We start from the raw sequence: 17,031 nt of genomic DNA on the forward strand, positions 1-17,031 counted from the left end.
TTTGAAGCACAGCCATTTTGGGCCGAGACCTGTTAATGTGCTAGGCAGTCCCAGGAAGCGTCAAAGTGTGAGCCGTGCTCTCCAGCACTGGCGTCCTGCACTTTCTGGAGGTTCTTGATTCTGTAATCAGAATTCCAACAATCTCCTCAACAGCGTACAGATCCAAAACCCACAGACCCAGATCAAACAGCCTCCCATCTGGTTGTATCATTGTCAGGCATGCATTCTTTTCTAGTAACTGGTCCTTTCTTCCTTAGTTCAGATCAAACACAAATAACAAAATTCAGATGACTCCTAAACTCTCCAGACAGCTCTGGTGTTGCTGTAGGATGGAATACAATTGTTTTCCTTACAACCCACCAGTTCTTTCCATGTCTGTTCTGGACCTTGGGATCTCTTTTGGGAGCTACATTACGCAGAGCAATACAATAAGGCTGAGATCACCGCTGCCTCAATGTAATGCAAAGGTGAAGGCCTTTATGACAGCCAGTTTGGAAATGAATGCAGCCCCATCTTGTCAGCATCAGAGCAGAGCCAGCTCCAGATGGCTCCAAAAAGGAGCTGCTGCTGGCCAGAGCCGAGGCAGGGAGTGCTGTTGGGTGGGCTTCGGGGGAGCAGATTTAAGGAAGGGGGGAAAATACTGCTGTGCAACAGCAGCTGGGAGAGAGGATTGTGAAAGCGTGAGAGAAGCAGCCCTGCAGCCCCCCAGGTGAGTGCAGCAGGAGGGCAGGAGGTGCTGCAGGCAGGCAGGCAGCAGCAGTTCCCCTGCGGGCTGTGCAGGGAGAGGCCCCTGGTGGAGCAGGCTGTCCCCCTGCAGCCCATGGGTCCCCCATGGAGCAGATCTCCACGCTGCAGCCCCCCCATGGGTGGAGGAGCCCCCGCTGGAGCAGGTGGATGTGGCCTGGAGGAGGCTGCGGCCCATGGAGAGCCCCCGCAGGAGCAGGCCCCGGGCCGGAGCTGCAGCCCGTGGAGAGGAGCCCACGTGGAGCAGAGGGTCTGGGGGGAGCTGCCCCCACCCGTGGGGGACCCGTGCTGGAGCAGTTTGCTCCTGGGGGATGGATGGATGGATGGACCCCATGGGATGGAGCTGTGTGAGAGCAGTGCTTGAAGAGCTGCTGCCTGTGGGCAGCCCCCCAGGCTCAGTTGGGGAAGGACGGCATCCCTGGGAGGGACCCCACAGGGAGCAGGGGCAGAGAGGAACAGTGGAGCAGAGGAGACCAAGCATCAGGGACTGACCGCAGCCCCCATTCCCTGTTCCCCTGCGCTGCTTCGAGGGCAGGAGGTAGAAGAGAGTGGATGTGGGGAAGGTGGTTTTGGTTTGCTCTTACTTTCTCACTGTACTACTCTGCTAGTGATAGGCAATAAATTATATTAATCTCCCTATGCTGAGTCTGTTTTGCCCATGATGATAGTTGTTGAGTGATCTCCCTGTCCCTATCTCAACCCTTGAGCCCTTTGCATCGTATTTTCTCCCCCTTTCCCTTTGAGGAGGGGCAATGAGAGAGCATCTGTGGGGAGCTCAGCTGCCCAGCAGGGTAAAACCATCACACTTTCTCATGCAGGTATTCAAGCCTCCTGTATCTCCAGGCTCAAAAAACAAATATCACAAACATTGAAGTTTTTTTCTTCACCATACTGCTAGTTTATGTAATCCAAATCTGGACTAGCTCATTTTGATTTAAACTTCCTTTCAGGCAGCTGTACCTGAGCTGCACAGCAACACTTGCAGAACAGAGAAACAGATCTCTGCTGCATTGCTACCTTGGCTGTCAGCTATAATCTGATGTGTGACCCCTGCAAGTCGAACTGCTTTTGTGCTTTAAGTTTAACTTCATGGAAAGTGTTGACCTTTAGGCATATACAAGAGTTAGACCTAAGACAGTACTTGAAACAACCTTCTTTATGTGGAAAACATAAATTAATGACAAGCCAAATCCAATGAATGTAAACAGGTAACACTTGTGAATTTGCTTAAAATTAATGTTAACAATATTTTTTAGTAGTGCCATAAACCTGAATAGAGCAATAATACACCCTGTTTTAGAGAGATGTGTAAGCATGACACAAAAACTAATTTCTGTCCTGCAAACTGAACCTCAACTACCAGAAGAAGAATTCTGTGCTCCTGCAAGTCTGTACATCTCTCGAGGCCAGAAGCAGAGTGGGGTGACGTGCTTGCCTCTGAACTTCTTACATTTTTTTCCCTCAGCTCTCAAGGCTGCAATGAATCAACACTTGGGCATTTGACAGCCCTTTTATGACTTTCTGTAATTTAGCTAAGATGTCACACCTCAGGATGTCCTACATAAGTGACTTTGCAATTGTGTCTTCTGGATGCCAGACAGCCACTCTGCTAGCTTCCAGTATGAATGGAGGAGGTAAAAGACGCAAGCAGGACCATAGCAGCTGTAAAAAGCGGAGGTGAGAGTACACATCTGTTTCTCCTTCTGGGGTGGCAGGAGCGCTGCTTGGTGAGGGGAATAGCTGTGCTGCTCTCGCGACTCATCTTTGCTTTGTCCCGGTGGAGCAAAACATTGATTGAAGCAGTTCTTCATCCCCTGGAGCTTCAAGTCTCAAAGGTTCCTTGGCAGGTTCCTCACAGGTGCTTGGGAGACCAGAAAGAAAAGTTTGCCTTTTGGAAGAGCTAGTTTTCCAGTCTCTTTACTTTGTTGATTCATGTTGAACTCTTTTGGGTAGACTTTTGCCATGCAAACAGCACTGCAGTATTAAACACACAAAAAAAAATCTACTGATAGAAAGACTACCCATATTAAATGAAGATTATTTTTTAAGTGATGCGGAAAAGTTGAGTGGGACTGTTGTGCACATAGTTCTTGTTGCTGTAGCAGGCTACTGGAACTGGTGTAATGCAGTGGAGTAGCCCATAATCTTCAAGTGTACTGATGAGAATGATGGGAGCTTTTAGGGGAAAAGGAGGCCGAATCTGCCAGCTGATATCTGAAATTGGGCAATTTATTTCAAGTATTTCTTTTTAGGCTCCACGTACTGTACTGTTCAGGTATTTCAATCAGTCTTTCAAGTGAGTGTTTTTACTTTTCTTTCAGATGAAAGCAGTCAGTGAAAGTTTGACAACAGCCTAAGCAAGAGACAGGATGATCTCATGATGTCCCAGGAGCATGGTATGTTTGTGGTTTTCTAACTAAAGGATGCTTACCCTATATAGAAACATTATTTGCTTAAGAATTTTGAATAATTTGCTTGTTGAGGGATCGATTTCTTTCATATGCTATTAGTTCAGTTTTGCAGAGAAAAACAATCAGTTTTAGTACTTAAAATTTTGCCTTTGTGTTGCCAATTCATTCCCTTCTGAAATGAATGTGGTGTCAAAAAAGGCAGACAAGAATTCTTGCTCAAACTGCTTAAAGAGTTGTTTATTTGCCTTTCTCCCTGCAAACCTTTTTTTTTTCTCCCTTTTTTTTTTTCAAGGACAAAAAAAAAAAATCTGTAGAAATTATGTGGCTGAGCAATTACATAGTAGATTTCATGCTTCACTCTTTTTAAAAGAAGAATTTGACAGTCTTAAAATGGGAAAAAAATAGAATGTTAATGGCCACTCTTAGTATTGTTTAGCTGTCCTGTCTATCAGGATAACTTTTTAACAGCTACACTGTTAACTACCAAACATTTTAGATTCCTGCAGAGGCCTCCAGTTTTTCCAGTGCAAATGGCTCTTTACAGCCTTACAATACTGTACTAAAGAAACAATTAAATTCTTCTTTCCTGGGGGGAAAAATTGTTTTGCTTTTGTGTATTTATTGTTATTAATGACTGTGGGGTCAGTGGTATAAAGCAAATCTCTCTGTAGACCATTCAGTATCAAACAATAATGTCTTCTACCTTTCTGCTGCAGATAGGACAGTGTTCCCTTGATGCACTTTCAAAGGTGCAAAGTATAATTCAGTATTGCTGGCAGGGTGTCTTTTACTTTGGGATTACTGGACTTTTTGTTCCTACCAGAGTGATTACCACTACAGATGTTTCTTACAGAGTTCTATCTCACTTGTGCAGTAGCCATGGGAGATCTTGCTTGCAGTTCACAAGCTCACGGAGACTGGCATGTGGTGAAAGCTTCCGAGCATACAAAAGGCTAGTGCGCAAAAGTTATGAAGCAGTGACACCGCAACTCTCCTGCAAAATTTCCTTCATGAGGTAAGTGATTGTAACTTCTCGTGCAGCTGTGTCCTTCAGCCGTGACTGATGATGAACCAGATGTTCTGCTGAAAAAGAAAATTCAGCAGAATGACTTTAGAGCAGAAGCAGAATTGAAACATTGAGGGTGAGATCAGCCTGATGTCTAGATTTTCACCAACAGCTAAAGCAAAGTGGAAACCCTAAAGGCAAGTCAAAATTGTGTGAGAGGTTTCATAAAAACAGTGTCTGGCTGCCAGAGTGTCCAGGAAGAGTCTGTTCTTTTTTCATGTTTGTTTTTTGGGGCTGATGTGGAGCAATTAAGCATACAGGATCTGAAAACATTTGCTCAAAACACTAACAAAACATGAAACCTCAAAGTTTCATATGCAAAGTGCTATTTCATTTAATATCTTTGAAATATCTTTGACGTTTAGATGTAGAGCTTAGGGATATGGTTTAGTGGGGTCTGTTAGCATTAGGTCAGAGGTTGGACTCGATGATCTTGAGGTCTCTTCCAACCTAGAAATTCTGTGATTCTGTGATTCTGTGAAAAGCTAATACAATTGGAAAGTTGGATAGTGTATATCAGTGTGAAATTAAGTGATACAAACAAATAAATATGGTGTGAAATATAAAATAATTACTTCAGTACTGAAACTGTGATTTGTGTCACTAAAGTACCCAACTGTGTGACAAGTCATCCAAGTCTTTGAAGCCAGGAACTTTTGAGGCTATATTGGAAATGTTATATGGGAATGATCCAGTACTGGTGAATCATCATATCCTTACCTGCATGTCAGGGGACACAAACCATAATGAGTGAACTATTGGACACCATACACTAAATCTATAGAAACTTTTAATACTGAAATTCAAAATGCAAACAAGTTTCAATTCAAACTTATAAAATAGTTGTTTTGTAAATCAAAAATGGTCAGAAGGTTACACCATGTGCTTAGATTGGTGTTCCTGTTGAATAGTTTATGCAGTATCCAATGAAGGAAAAAAATGATGGAGGTTTTTTTGTTGTTGTTGGTTGGTGGGTTTTGTGTTTTTTTTGTTGTTGTTGTTTTTTTTAGCAAGTGACTGACCAACATGAACATGAAATGAACAGGTAGTTACTCAAATATAGGAAAGGATAATTGGAATGAAAACAACAGTAAGAGATGTGCTGCTTACACATCTCATGCAATTATGTCTGTTAATTAAACTTCATTATGCAGGAACTACATTCCAGAACACAGAAAGAACAAAAACATCTTTTGTCCATTTGTCTGCATTCTTGTTTTTGGTGTTTCACAGAGGCAGCCAGCACTTCTAGATGATGTAACGGAGAGGAAGGTGCTGAGATGCAGTGTAGCACGGTTATACTTCCAAGGAAGAACTATAAATGAAAAGTTTGGAAATAGGGAGAAGCTTCAGGAAGTATCAAGGTGGCATTTGTCATCAAATCATAATTGTTTTTGTTGTTGTTGTTGTTTTTTATTATTATTATTTTATTTTTCAGGCTTTTGAGTGATTAACAATGTTGTTGCTTGTTATTCCTTTTTTTCCACTGTATCAGAGATGGATAATAATGTACTACTACAGAAGAAAAATAAAGATTATGTAATTGTGTGGTATTTGTATTGCTTTCAAAATGTGATTGCAGCACTGAGAGAGACTAGTTATTTGGCAGCTTGAATATTAAGCCTTAGAAAAGGTTTGTAATAACAACAGTTATTTCTACCTATATCGGGGCAGTGTCTGGCAACATCTATGTAGGCAAAAAATAAAGACTTATGTTTCTGCTCTCAGAACTCCTGTCTGTTCCAAGCTAGAATAACTGCCAAACAGAAGGAACTGCTAAGATCTGTTTTGCACTGGTTTGGGGTTACCAAGTCACCCCTTTGAACTAATATGCAGGAGCTAGTAAGTGGGTAAGTGGTAAGAGGTCATCACTGAAACCACAGCCTTCTGTAGCACCCGGGAAATGGGTCAGCTGAGATACGTGTTGTGGAGGGGAAAAGAAGAAATTAGAAATTAAAATTCAGCAAACCTGGGTTTAAAATAGCAGGAAAGGTATTTTTCTAACGTGAAAATTGCAATTTTTATTATTATTTAGATCAGTGTACTGTGATATTTCAACTGAACTTAGAGTAATACACACTGCAGGGATAACAAATGGACTTCCTGGTGCTTTTTGATGTTTGTTTTTGTTCTTGTTTGTTTGTTGTTGTTGTTGTTGGTTTTTAATTATTTTATTGTGTTGTTTTTTTGTTTTTTTTTTTTTTTAGTTTATTTCTTAGAGGAAGGTTTATCATAAATTGGTTTTATCAAAAGGGCATATACTTAAATTCTGTACCTTACAATGTCTTATTTTGTAGCAGTGAATGTAAGCAAATTACTAATACAGCATCTAAACACAAGTGTGAGTTTTCGGGTTGTCAGAGAGGGAAGGTAGTTTAGACATGTGATTAGTGATCCAAGATGTAATTATTGGATGCACTTGAAAGCTTACAGGTTGTCTTAGGGATTATATTCCCTGAAGATACCATCTGTTCAGGATTTTTGCTCTTGGGTCTTTGTTCTTAAAGTGGAAGACTGGCAAGAGTAGCTTTTAAGACTTTTTTTTTTTAATTCTTGAGTGCAACAAACAATGCCAAGATTTATTGATTGCTAACATGTTAATTCCCGTTGAACAAGAAAAAACAGAGAATCACACTTCAGTACATGTTATCTGTTCCATAGTGTGGTGGAATGAAGAAAAAAATAGGTAGAAGAAGGAGCACATGGCTCTAAGGGCCACTAAAATAGCAGTGGTAGTTTAAGTAAATATAAATGCAGGTGCAGTGTTATGCATTAGGACCACCTTTCTTAGATTTTTTTCTTAGATTTTATTTTTAACTGGACTGTACTTGTGGAAAATAATGACGACTTCTTTATTTTTTCCCTCCCTTCCTGTTTTACATAGACACTGTGTCTAATAGACAGTTGGTTTTGATAAAAAGAAAAAAAAAAAAAAAAGTTGAAAGAAGTAGAGATTCTCAGATGGTCGAGGAGAGGGAGAGAACAATGATACTTGTACTAGCTTGCTGTTGCACCAACCCTGCATTCTGTAACCCACCTCCAACACTTTATTGCAGAGATCTCTTAATGTTATATGCTCAGTATTTTCCCAGAGAAGCCGTGCATGCCCCCATCCCTGGAAGTGCTCAAGGCCAGGGTACCAAGTGGGGCTTTGGGCAACCTGGTCTACTGGGAGGTGTCCCTGCCCATGGCAGGGGTGTTGGAACTGGGTGGTCTTGAAGGACCCTTCCAACCCAAACCATTCTGCAATTAAAGCTGAGAATCAGGACTTTTGAAAGGTGTGCACAGAAAGAAAATTGACATGTTCCAAATTCCTTTTTAACCCAATTTTTGTATACTGTATCCAGTTTCATTAGGGCTAGATCATTTGAGTGAAAACCTTTTGAATCAGTGGGTGACTAGTCATATTCTTGAATGTAAATATTGAATGTCTTTCACGTGGCAAAGAGGCTTATTTGTAATAAACTTATAAGAAGGAAGTCTACTACATTCTGATGTTAGGAAATAATAAATAATGCTAGCTATTTTTGAGATATTTACATTATGGCAAGTAGGTATGTCATATAAACTGACCGGTTGGGAGAGTAGTGGTTTTCCTCTTACAAAGGGAGACAAATACAGGAGAGAAATTAAAATGAGCGTGTAAAGGGGAGAAAGACCATTTGTCATACTAGCTCTGTATCTGTGTTTGGTTTGACAGCTAGTATAGCCTGTTGGTGCTTTCTGACGATTTTTAGATAAGAAAGGGAGCTGTAATATGGATATGTATTGGAAGTACGAAATTCAGTGCTGACAACTTCCTGGTAACAGAAAAAATAACTAATCTGGAGAAGCTGTATTCTCAAGTGGATTTTAATTGGTACTACACCTGTTTTTACCAGATGGTGCTGTCAAATGAATCCATGTTTCTAAGGTTTTTCTCCTTTGTGTAATGTAAATAAGACACATAGGCAACCATGGTTTGACCTAAAAATTCAAGTTTTACTTGACTTTTTTTAAATAACCTGGACACAAGTATTGACACAGCCATCTATCAAACTCATTTTAAAATAAAGCACACAGTTGCTTCATGAATACTTAACATACATTGAGCATATGAATCACATCATTGATACATTTTTGTATGTTGTTTTAAAACATCTTTCTAGAGAGCTTTGAATTAAACAGGCTTTCCCAAAAGAAAATTTGCTGTATATTCAATTTACTATTCACATGTGTAAAGATGGTTGATTTGGCAACTTAAATGGTAGTAATTTTTTCAGCCAACGACTTCAATACGATGAGCTTTTTCAGAGTATGAGTTGCATCGTTAGGAATATTGACAAGTACAGTGCAGAAAACAGCAGGTCAAGGCTAGCTCCCAATGAAAGGAACCAGATAACAACCAGGGGGACCAGTCTGGGATACACAAATATGCTTTTTTTGGTATGAATAGCAAACCCTCTTTACTGTATAAAACACGTGCTTTACAAAGATGTATATGTTATTGGTGTTGCTAACTAGGAAGAGAGAGAATTCCATAACTTACCTATTTATAGCAATTTCAGAAGTTTCAGAAGAGGTAAATGTAGAGGCACAAAGTTAAAATTGTTGGCCTGACACTATTTCAGCTGACTAGAAGCAGAATTAGGATGAGAATGTCTCAAATAGAAGGCATTTGTCTGTTTTAGGACAGGTCTGCATGACATCCAACCCCAGAGTAAACTTTGCTTGATGTGGTTACATCTCTCCTCTCTTCTGCCCAACTCATCAGCAGGTCCAACTATTTTGACTGGTGAACTCCAGGGCTGGGAACAAAACTGCCTCTAGGTAGTGAAGGCCACAGGAAAGCTAGGGGAAGGTAGGACTGTGGACAGCAGGTGTAGCTCAGAGTTGTAAATGGCCAGCCACTACAGATGCTGCATGCATGTTTTAAGGCTACAAAGCACAGCTGTGCCAAAAGTAAGTGCTTTTGTTGATTGATTTCTTGTAGGTCTCACACAAGACTTATGAGCTCACAAATACAGGTATCTTTCCTCAAATGACAAAGGAAAAGAAGCCCAAAGGGAAAGGAGGCATACGTATACGTAAGAACTTTCTTTTTCTTTTCTATTAGCTGACAATGATGTCCAAATTTTGCTTTGTTCCAGCACTGACACTAACAGGTCAAGATTAGTCTTGATAAGCCAAGGTTGGTCTTATGTTGAGACAAAACTGTGTTGAAGTACTCCAGACTGATCACTAGACATGTTAAAAACTGCTTCCTACACAGTCTCATTGGGAATAAGACTGCTAACTCGAAATTCAAGACTGTTTCTGTAAGTTTCTCATTTAAATGCAAAAAAAGTTGGCTTGGTTAGAAAACAACTTTCATGAATTGAGAATTGAAAACTATCAATAGCAGACTAGGTACAAGCCTATTTTCTCATGTGGTGGGATAAATAAAATGCCATAGATATGGCTGATGGTATCCAGCAATAATACACAAAAGCTTCCAGGCAGATGACAACATACAGAAAACATTGGGTTGGATGTAAACCTTACAAGTAATTTTCTTCCTGATCAATAAAATTTGAAGATTGGCAAGATACGGACACTATGTACAGACAATGCTCAATAATAACAATGCAAATACTCCTAAAGTAGCTCTATGTGCCTGTGCCTGAGTAAGAAATCCCCAATAACAGTAATGATTTAGAAAGCAACAAACTACAAGGAAGGGTACAACACTCCAGCTTGAAATACCTTGTTGAACAATAAGGAGTGGCTTTGATTAAGAGACATCGTAACTAGTTCTTGTGTGGTTTGTTGTATTTTAGTAGTCTTGCAAGTCTTGCAAAAGATTCTGATGACATAGATTAATCTCTATCACCACAATCTTTGCCACAGTGTTGGTTTGGTGTGGTTTTTTTTTTTGCCTTTTTTTTTTCCATTTTTTGTTTTGTTTTTTAAACCAGTGCTTGTGAAAAGTCATAGAAGATCCTAAAGAGTCACTTTAAATTGGAACAGTGATAATGAAACCATTCAAATCAATTTGGAGCACTTTTTAACAGACTTAAAAGCAGCTTGAGCAAATACTTTAAGCTAAGCCCAACAACGTCCTCAGATGACATCTGTAGTACATTCAGAAAATGCAGAACATCCATGAAAACAGCATTTGCACCACAGAGGGGTTCGAAGTGCTTTCCTTTCCTTGGAATTGTTCACTGAAAAAGAAGCACTGTCCGAAGCATGAGTTCAAAGAAACCTATGTCAAGTAAATCTGCCTTCACTGGAATAATATAGCATCTCCCAACCTGCAGACCAATCTGTGTTGTGACAGCAACATACAGCATGTATGGCTGCCACCCTGGCTAATAGCACCCCTTTGACCAGCTCATATGATTAACGAATTTAGAAATACTGTGGAAAATAAAACACATTATATAAGGTTGTACCTCTCAATTTTCTTAGTTAAATGCTATGCCTCATGTAAAGCATAACTCAGGCGCTATATACTCCATTTCTCAAATAATATTGCATTTCTGACAGGATTGCAATCCCCTGGCATGGTGTTGCTAGGGGCAGAAGACATGGCATCACTAAAGGTCATAGTGGGGTTGAGTTTATGGAGGACAGATTCAAAAAGGCACATGAACCTCCACTATAGCCATTTCCACTGCTGTTTCAAAAACTATACGGTTTGGGGTTTACACCTAGGAAAAGTTACTTTCAAAACAAAAAGGCCATGTTTCTTAGTCAGCAAAGCCAGGCAGTCTGTCCATGACTGTGGACAAATGAGAGGCAGAAGAATGGCTTCAGCTATTTGTACAAAGTGACAGGACAGGAGAAGAGCTAGGCATCACTTCAGATATTTAATGTAAGATAATGTGCTCAGTGTGCAGCATCATTAAAAATTACTGTTCCTATTCTGACATAGAAAAAAATTGCAATTATCATACCTGAAATACTGCCTTTGTCATTTTTATTATGGTAGAAATGGCTCAGAGAGGAGTAACAGAAGGTATTAGCATTGATTATTTCATATGAAAAGAGATTAAGGCAGGCTTTGCTAGTCTAGTTTGTTAAAAAAAAAAAAAAAAAGGCTATTTGCTAGCCCTCTTAAATCCTACTCTACAAGTTTTGTTTAACCAGTACTTAAGTGCGTTACTAAACATCCTTAATACAGTGAATCAGTACATATCCTCCATTTTTTTTCCCAGTATGTTTACTATTACGATGATAGGTGTATTTTTACAGTATGGAATGTTCAGTTAAATAGCCCCTCTACACAAAAGGACATTCTTAATTGAGAATACTTAAAATTGCTGAGTGAAATTAAGTCTGAATAATCTGTGGAACCCTCTGCTACAGGGTGTTACTGACTCTATTATTTTTGAGCTAAAAAACTGGGTTGTGTTGACAACAGCATTAACAACAGCAGCATCTGTTGTGCTAGGCTGAAATACAGTATGTAAGAGCTAGCAGCTCATGTTTCAGGGCACAAGTTGATCACCAGATAGAATTCTAACGATGATTCTTCCCAAATCAGACAGTATTGCACAATTGGCCAAAAATATGACTATTTTGATCCCCTTGAAGCGTCTGATCCTGATCATGTTAGTTAACAATATTTTATATATTTTTTTAAAAAGGCTATTCACTTACAGAGAAGATCATAAACACAGTTTTGCTGCAGATATTTTTTTGCTCATTTTTTGGAAATGTAACTGCTGACCATTCTGTTTTATGAGGACTTTTCTTTTTGGTTATCTAATCAGACAGCTTCTCCTCAATCAGTCACATCACTAGAACAGTGTAGGTGATAAAGGCACTGCTTGGCCTTCCCAGCAAGCAGGCTCCATTTCCGAATGTCCTGAAGAAATTGCCACCACTTCAACTTCAGTTCCTTCCCTTGAACACACATACACAAAAATTCTCGTTTTCCAAAGAATAAAATCCATTCACCATCTTCAGTTACAGCAGTCAAGTCTCTACCTTGAAGCGTGACACCTGTACAGTTTTTATTGTTTTAGTCGTAGGTTTTCCATCGTTAGTGGATAGAAGAGATTTTTCTTCTATTAGGCTATCTTTAGATCCATTCCGTCTCTGAAGGGAACAAATTAAAATATTCCATTAAAAGGTATAGATGAATTTAAATAGCATATTTTGATAACTGCTGCTATGACAGCCTTAGACTAAGGATATGGCAGTTCATATATATACATAAGGGATAGGAAAGTCTCTACATTGGATCAAACAGAACTTTTTCCCTCTCTTGCCTCCTCCTTCCCTTCCCAGCTGCTGCCCCTCTGTGCTATTTGGATTCATATTCCCTATTCAGGAAATGCCGTGACTAATTATTTGGTATTTAGCCAAATACTGCAAACAGCATTCACTAGGAATTAATGGCCACTGTTGTCAGGAGTTCTGGGGCAAAGGGAAAGGAGAGGTGGTTGCAGACACAGAGCATTGTCACGTTAATTCCTTCCAGGACAATGAATTTAAGCCACGTAGTACTGAATAAGAATGGAAATAAACTGATGTGGATTTTGAACATGATTCAACCACAAAAGTTGCCTATTTCTATAAAGACCATAAATATGCTTAGTCTTAAGTACACCAACTTCCCGCTTCCTGCTAGAGCAAATCCCTACAGAAATACCACAGATAACTTGTCTTTTTCAATTTCCATCATAAACAGTAATACCTGAAGTTTATTGCTATCAAGGTACAGGTAGTGTGCTAGCTATCCTTATAGTGAAAAAAAACTATTTGCTGTTTTACTGTTGTTCTAGCTTTTGTTATTCTAACTGCTTACAAGACAAAATAAGATGCGTTGCTGACTATATTCTGTGCAGTTTTGACACTACACAAAGTATCAGCCTATAGTTTGGGCATAGCCGCGTGCCAGATGAATAGACATGAAAATTGGTGTGGGAAGGAGACTTGTATTTCACATTATTTTCATTTTATATTTGAGATTACACTTCTTAGATTTCTAAATAACAATCTTGTGTTGGTAAACACTCATTTAACTTGCTGAACACTAATATAGACTCTTCAGAGGACAATTACTCTACTCTGCAGTGGTACAGCCTTACCTTGAGCACTGTGTGCAGTTACAGACACCACAGTATGCATAGGACATAAAACTATTAGAGAGCATCCAAAGGAGGGATACAAAGATGGTAAAGGGTCTGGAGGGGTAGACCCTTCCTGTATGAGGAGCGGCTGAGGTCCCTTGGTTTGCTCAGCCCCGAGCAGAGCAGGCTGAGGGGAGGCCTCATGGCGGCCTGCAGCTCCCTCACGAGGGGAGCAGAGGGGCAGGCGCTGAGCTTTGCTCTCTGGGGACAGCGACAGGACCTGAGGGAATGGCATGGAGCTGGGACAGGGGAGGGTCAGGCTGGGGGTTAGGGAAAGGGTCTGCACCCAGAGGGGGGTCGAGCACTGGGACAGGCTCCCCAGGGCCTGACAGTGTTGAAGAAGCATTTGAACAATGCTCTCAGACACAAGGTCTGGGTAGACCTGTGTGGTGCTAGGAGCTGGACTCAATGATCCTTCTAGTTCCCCTCCAACTCGGGATATTTTATGGTTCTAAGAATTACAAATCGTATCTATTTTTACTGAGCAAGCTATTGCATATATGTGACCTCCCATTTCCAGCAATGATAATAAAAATCAAACTTAAATAATAATTTTAAAAAATAGTCTAGAAAGAAGGAAAATTTAGGAATCTACCTACACAAGTTCACTCAGGTTTCTAAAACATAGTCTTGAAGTAACAAAGCTTCTCCTATGTACATGGGAATCTTATAGCATTTCTGGAAAAACCTCTTCCAGGTAAAGTAGCAAGTAATTCTCAGAGGAGAATTACTCCTCTGCAGCATGTACCATTCTAACAGTCTGGAAGCTGGGTCAAAATATGTCTGGAATTTTCTCATGCATGTTTTGTTTTCCTTTAGTGTGCTTGTATAACAGAACTGCAAGTGCTTTTTGAGTATCATTTGCTTCTCAAGTTTTGAGTTTAATACAACTATCAAATCTAAGAAATGTTACCATCATTTATGATAAAAGCTAGTGATTATATTTAAAAAGACAAGTCTCCTTTTTGGATTCCAGTATCAAAAACTATTCAGCATTAAAAAACAAAGAACAAACAAACAAAAAAGCAATTCTTCAAGCCTAAGCAACCAAGAACAGGTCTAAGTGGAGGATAAACAATTATAGAATACCATCATTAAAACCACATCTTAAGCAAACTTGCATATTTTAAGAAATTGTGAGACTTCATTTTCTCCTGTGGAGGACAGGGTATCATCTTAAGGAAGCAGAAAACAAACTGAAAAAAGGTCCTCTAGCAGCAGCAGCTGGTGTCCAGAGGAGCATGTATTACAGAAATCCATATCTTTGGAAATATAAACAAAGTAGTCAGACTGTAAAATGTAAAATTTCCAGTCACACTTCTGCTAAAAAAAAGAATATCTCAAGTCAGTTTTAATTTTCACTGAAAAACAAAGACCTTATTTAAATTAAGCACTAGACACCCTTCTGTCTCCAAAACCAGGAAAATTGTAAAGGATACCCAAAACTAACCTGTTGAGTCAATTGGATGCTGGGGCCTTTAGCATCTGAGGATCGTGTAACAGGAAGTGGAGGCACCATATCATTTTTTGCACTGGAATTATGATATTGCAAAGTGAATATTGCTATAATGAAAAAACTGTAAGCAGTCAAAAGAATAATAATTAAACTGATCCAGAGAGTTGTATAGGCAAAATCTGAAAAGCCTATCACCTAACTTCAGCCATCCAAAAGCTATCATCTCATTATCCATACTCAGTGAGCAGAAGCTTCTTCAGGGCATCTTTTATCCCATCCCTATATCAGGGCCTCTCTCCTCCTGGTCTATAAAAACAGCAGAACTTCATGGGAGGTGAGTCCCGTCTCAAATCATGTATGTGCTACACATATCTCAGGATGCCACCTAGCTAGTACTAGTTTCTCAAGCCCCTTGGTATAGAGTATAAGTATTTACTTTACAAATCTTTTTTGACTGATCCACCTGTTGCAGTAGAGGGCTGTACTGGAAACATATATGTGTTTCATACATTTGTGTGAAACATACTACTACAGATGGCATCTTGACTCTAATAAGGATGTACGTATTAAGGATTTGGAAAGCAACTCATCTCTTCTCCCTTCAGAAATTTTATGACCTACCACCTAGGAGCAATACAGGCTTATTTTTCTGTGTTTGCTTGTTTTTCCCCTTTCACATGGGTCAAGCAAGCAAGCCTCTGTGGCCAAATACACCAGAAATACTGTTGTAGTTCTTTGAGCTACTTAGGTCTGAAGACCTACTCTTTACAGAGTTGCCTGAATCCTATGGTAGCAAACAATCTGATGTACTCCATTTCTAATCTAACCATGAGCTCTGAATAACTTCTGGGCCAGTTTAAAACATTACGTTGCTAATAAACCCATTCACGTACTTCACTTCTGACAGAACAGATCTTTCACCATCAGAGCACTGGGACCGCCGATACTGACGGTAACTTCGAGGGGAATGCGAATGCCTAATGCGTATTGGGTCGCCTTGAGTCCTATGAGAGACACAAAATTCATGACAGTAGCTTAATAAATCAGACCTTCAGCATAAAAACATAAATGCAACTGCAGACTGAGAGATGTTCCCTTTTTTTTTTCATACAGTATAATAGGCAGCTTTTTGCACGGGCTGAATTTAAATGGCTAATGCTTTTCTTTTGAGTCTGTGCTTTGCACTTTAAAAGTTCAAAGGTCACAAACTGGCATGCCCATATGTAAGAATGAAACCATTTAATACAGAATGCATTAATATATGCAGCTTTAACATCAGCCCTTTCTGTTTAGTAGCGTTGTGGAAGCACATTATAATGCAAAGTGTGATCCCATTTCTGTCACAGGCAGCTGCTTGCATTAAGACATGCCATCCCAAATGGGCAATTATCACAGTGAAATAGATGTCTGTTCTTAAGGAAATGGATATGCCCTGGCAGCTACCCATGATAAGCAAGGGAAGAGGGGTAGAACAGGTCAAACAGTGCTTTAGATGGCCAGAACAAAAATTTTAAATGAAAGCAGAAGTTTAAGAAAAAAAATGGACTTGCTTATTTGCATTCAGTTCTCCCTGATTCTGTAGTGCATAACATATAGAACAGACTGATGGGCAGCATAGGGGGATATACTGAACATACAGGCATATGGCAGGTTCATGAGTGTGTAACAAACAGAGAGAGATTAAGATGACTTTTTTTCATAATTGGGAAAGAGAAAATACTAGGTTTTAAAAATAAGAAGTACTCTCACCCAACCCATCCTAGAAAGACATTTGGGGTAAATAAAACCTTGGGATTACATGCAAGCCCACTCGCATTTCAGTATAACAAAGTTCATGGTAAAAAGCAGTATATTCAAAAAGAAAAATCCTGACAAAAACTCACTCTATTTTAGTGTATGGAATTTCTTTCAATTGCTCCTCAGACAGGCCAGATGGATCCACAAGTTCCTTCCTAGAAAGCATTAGGCAAAGTAAAAAAAAAAAAAAAAAAGTAACAGTAATTCCAACTGCAAAATCATTCTTTTTATTATTATTACATTGGGCTAGAAAGATTTACTGAAACAAGCTATTGGCAGCCCTGAAGCTATCTTGACATCAAAATAGGAAACTTAGTAAGAAATGTGTCTAACTTCACCTTCATCACTTCAACTTCAACTTCAACTGCATGTCACATCCTGTTCCACCTTCCTCTCACCTCCCTTCAATCTGATCTTGTAGATTCACAATCCATATGAATATTGTGTATTCTG

The 17,031-nt window shown here is 39.6% G+C and overlaps 1 protein-coding gene, 1 long non-coding RNA gene and 1 other non-coding gene across 6 annotated transcripts in view; 2 read left to right on the forward strand and 1 right to left on the reverse strand.

Annotated features, from left to right (window-relative positions):
* The first annotated feature begins 1,067 nt into the window (after positions 1-1,067).
* Positions 1,068-8,048, forward strand: LOC140000603 (uncharacterized). Of its 2 annotated transcripts, none has more exons than XR_011805659.1 (4): positions 1,068-2,421; positions 3,066-3,140; positions 4,009-4,170; positions 5,455-8,048. It is a non-coding gene; the product is annotated as an uncharacterized lncRNA (long non-coding RNA). The 2 variants fall into 2 exon arrangements; XR_011805660.1 differs by having other exon boundaries at positions 4,030-4,170.
* On the forward strand, positions 3,300-3,454 carry LOC119714609 (small nucleolar RNA SNORA13). Its single transcript, XR_005261976.1, has one exon. It is a non-coding gene; the product is annotated as a small nucleolar RNA SNORA13 (small nucleolar RNA).
* A 133-nt stretch (positions 8,049-8,181) lies between the features above and the next one.
* Positions 8,182-17,031, reverse strand: part of EPB41L4A (erythrocyte membrane protein band 4.1 like 4A) — a 136,100-nt gene continuing 127,250 nt past the window's right edge. For all 3 annotated transcript variants that reach the window (XM_072030686.1, XM_038170744.2, XM_038170745.2), the window contains 4 exons: positions 16,665-16,733; positions 15,675-15,785; positions 14,776-14,857; positions 8,182-12,288 (listed from right to left, as the gene is read on the reverse strand). In XM_072030686.1, coding sequence (XP_071886787.1) covers positions 12,166-12,288; positions 14,776-14,857; positions 15,675-15,785; positions 16,665-16,733 — 385 coding nt within the window. In that variant the 3' untranslated portion in view covers positions 8,182-12,165. The remainder of the gene's footprint in view (positions 12,289-14,775; positions 14,858-15,674; positions 15,786-16,664; positions 16,734-17,031) is intronic.

The sequence above is a fragment of the Anas platyrhynchos genome, chromosome Z (assembly GCF_047663525.1).
Source record: "Anas platyrhynchos isolate ZD024472 breed Pekin duck chromosome Z, IASCAAS_PekinDuck_T2T, whole genome shotgun sequence".
NCBI lineage: Eukaryota > Metazoa > Chordata > Aves > Anseriformes > Anatidae > Anas > Anas platyrhynchos.